Source organism: Perna viridis, chromosome 3 (assembly GCF_037379345.1).
Source record: "Perna viridis isolate PV_CMFRI_1.1 ecotype Kerala chromosome 3, ASM3737934v1, whole genome shotgun sequence".
NCBI lineage: Eukaryota > Metazoa > Mollusca > Bivalvia > Mytilida > Mytilidae > Perna > Perna viridis.
Window position 1 is genome coordinate 54264220 of NC_142447.1, and position 2448 is coordinate 54266667.

The 2448-nt window shown below is 34.0% G+C and overlaps 1 protein-coding gene across 2 annotated transcripts; it reads left to right on the plus strand.

Moving 5' to 3' along the window:
- LOC148622925 (uncharacterized) lies at positions 1 to 2110 on the plus strand. 2 transcript variants are annotated; one of them, XM_088573276.1, is made up of 3 exons: positions 1 to 213; positions 1464 to 1604; positions 1833 to 2110. In XM_088573276.1, exons 1-3 carry the CDS (start codon positions 48 to 50, stop codon positions 2090 to 2092), a joined length of 567 nt encoding a protein of 188 aa, XP_088429402.1. In that variant the 5' UTR covers positions 1 to 47; the 3' UTR covers positions 2093 to 2110. The 2 variants fall into 2 exon arrangements, with proteins under 2 accessions (XP_088429402.1, XP_088429401.1); XM_088573275.1 differs by having other exon boundaries at positions 5 to 216.
- Positions 2111 to 2448: the final 338 nt, after the last annotated feature.

Below are 2448 nucleotides of genomic sequence, written 5' to 3' on the forward strand. Positions count from 1 at the left end.
ATATATCTGTTCACCGTTAAACCAGATAAGACAATAGTACATTGATCATGGAGGTTTTAGTATCAATGTTTACACTGTTACTGTTAACAAACTTTGCAAGATGTACATTTGATGCTGATGATATTACAGATCTGAGAAATAGACTAAAAGTATTGGAAGAGGAGCTCATTAATTTAAAGGCAACATGTTATAGACCAGAGAAGACCATGCGAGGTAGTAAGTAGTGTAGACTAGAAAATAAACTAATTCCAATTCCAATAGGCTTCGATGCTAATTTTACAATATTCAACTGCTTCCCTGGATTATGCGGAGATGTTTGATGTACTGCTTACGCGATCACTTATTAAAATGCATACTAAATTTCGATCTGTCCTTATTGAACATAGGTTTAATTTTGGGTAATTATTAATTTTCGTGCTTGATTCTGTTTTGAAACTTGTAAATCTGAACAGTCAGATTTATGATATAAGTTTATATTGTTTGGTTTGAATATGTTGTAATGTAAATGTGTTAATGTATGTATAACAGTGTTAATTGATAAAATGCGAATCTTCATATTTGGAGGAAATAAAGAAAAGCAATTAATCAATCAATCAATCAAACCTCAACTTTAACCTACAGAAGACTATATATATATATTCTACGTATGCCAGCTCATAATCCTCAGGATGGCAAATCGGGTTAGCAGACTTGGAGTGGAGCACTGGTCACCAGAAGTGAAAGGCATATAAATAGGGAAATCCTAGGGTATCACAAGAAATGAGTATATTTAGAAATCATCATGGAGGTATAGATTTACATCACAAGAAGAAAAATGCCCTTGTTAAATGTGCGGAAACGTTTTTCTTTTCAGAAACAGTTTAAATATTTAAAATAACATGATAACTTTTTTTCACAGCACTATAAGGAACAGGAATTACTGCGTAGGACTATTTTTTGCGTGCGTTCCAAAATGCACGATGGTTGAATTGGTGGTGTGTAACCTGTATTAATCATGTTTACGTCACTTTCAGGTGACTTATTCACTACTGTGATGACCAATTACTCTTTACGTTATCTAAAAAATAATAGTAGAAAAAACATCTGTAGATGATGATAAGTAATTAAAATATGATTTTAGGCTATGCGTATGATGGACGGAGCTCATTTTTTGTTTACGGATTCTCATTTGGTGAGGAGAATGTGGGAGACTTTCTTCTGGGAAAGCTTGATACATTTCCACACGGCCAATAATTTCAAAATGATAATAAAATAAATAAAAAATATATAAAATTGTCTCCATCGACATATTAAAAGACAAAACAGCACCTCTTCTTTCGTGTCGACAAATTCTGTCACTTCCGTCAGAATATTTTTTAGCCAGTAATAGTTCTGGTCTAATATATATAGGACGTCATTGATGCTCCGTCCATCTTAGTGATTAGGTTGCTGAATGGCAATTATATCATATATGACTGTTACAGGAACCAGACTACTTGAAGTAACAGAAGTAGCTTTCAGTGCTATCCTAGACTCCCACAGTCAAGATACTCATACTCACAATCAGCCAGTGAAATTTGAACACGTTTACAGTAATGCCGGACTGGGTTATAGCAATAGTACAGGTAATATGTTAAAACATGTTGAGTCCTTATTTGTTTCACAAGCCTAAAAGTTCACTAAAGTTTTTAGGATTAGGCATATTATCTGATTTTTGAATTTTGAATATAGATGCAGCACGATTAAGGTGACACCACGGTCTGTTCACAGTTGTTTTTTTTTTAAATTTCAAAACTGCTATTTAATGCTAGAACATAAGTTTTGAATGTGCTTCGTTTCTTTTGTTTTAATAGGAATTTTTCGTGTCCCAACTGATGGTCTCTACCAACTATATGCCTCAGTAGCAGTTGATGGAGATAATGCTATACATGCCTATATGGAGAGAAATGGGAACCGTCTGTGTGCCGCTACTGCAACTCATTACAGCACTGGATCATGCATGGTAATAGTACATCTTAATGAAGGGGATACTGTCTGGGTCAGAGAGGCTTTCGGGACACTTGTAAGAGGAGGAGGACTTTCGACTTTTGCAGGCATTCGGCTTGGACATTAAATGCAACAAAAAAGTCAAGTTTTTTTTTCTTTTTTTTTTCTGTCTCTGACATCTTTTATGTCTAACACCAACCTTCAGAGACTGTAATGGCTCATTACACGAGAATAAAACTTATTTTTTTTTTGGTTGTAATGTACGGGGCACCGAATGGGACTTGATCTTTTTGTAGTCAAAATCAATTTTGTGTATACAAATTAAATTCTGTCATTACAAAATCATTCCTGTCGTACAAACCTATATTTATACAGACTTGTTTTATGATCACTTAAATTTTGTAATGACAAATTCATTTTTGTAGACAAAATTCATTTTTGGCTAGAAACCACAAATTCCACTTCCCATAGGTTTCTATGCTA

Excerpts from the sequence above, each read along its gene's own strand:
- LOC148622925 (XM_088573275.1), top strand. The coding sequence starts at position 48 with ATGGAGGTTTTAGTATCAATGTTTACACTGTTACTGTTAACAAACTTT. Across the intron at positions 217-1,463 it reads AGAGAAGACCATGCGAGGTA|GAACCAGACTACTTGAAGTA; the intron begins GTAAGTAGTGTA and ends TGACTGTTACAG. Across the intron at positions 1,605-1,832 it reads GGGTTATAGCAATAGTACAG|GAATTTTTCGTGTCCCAACT; the intron begins GTAATATGTTAA and ends TTGTTTTAATAG.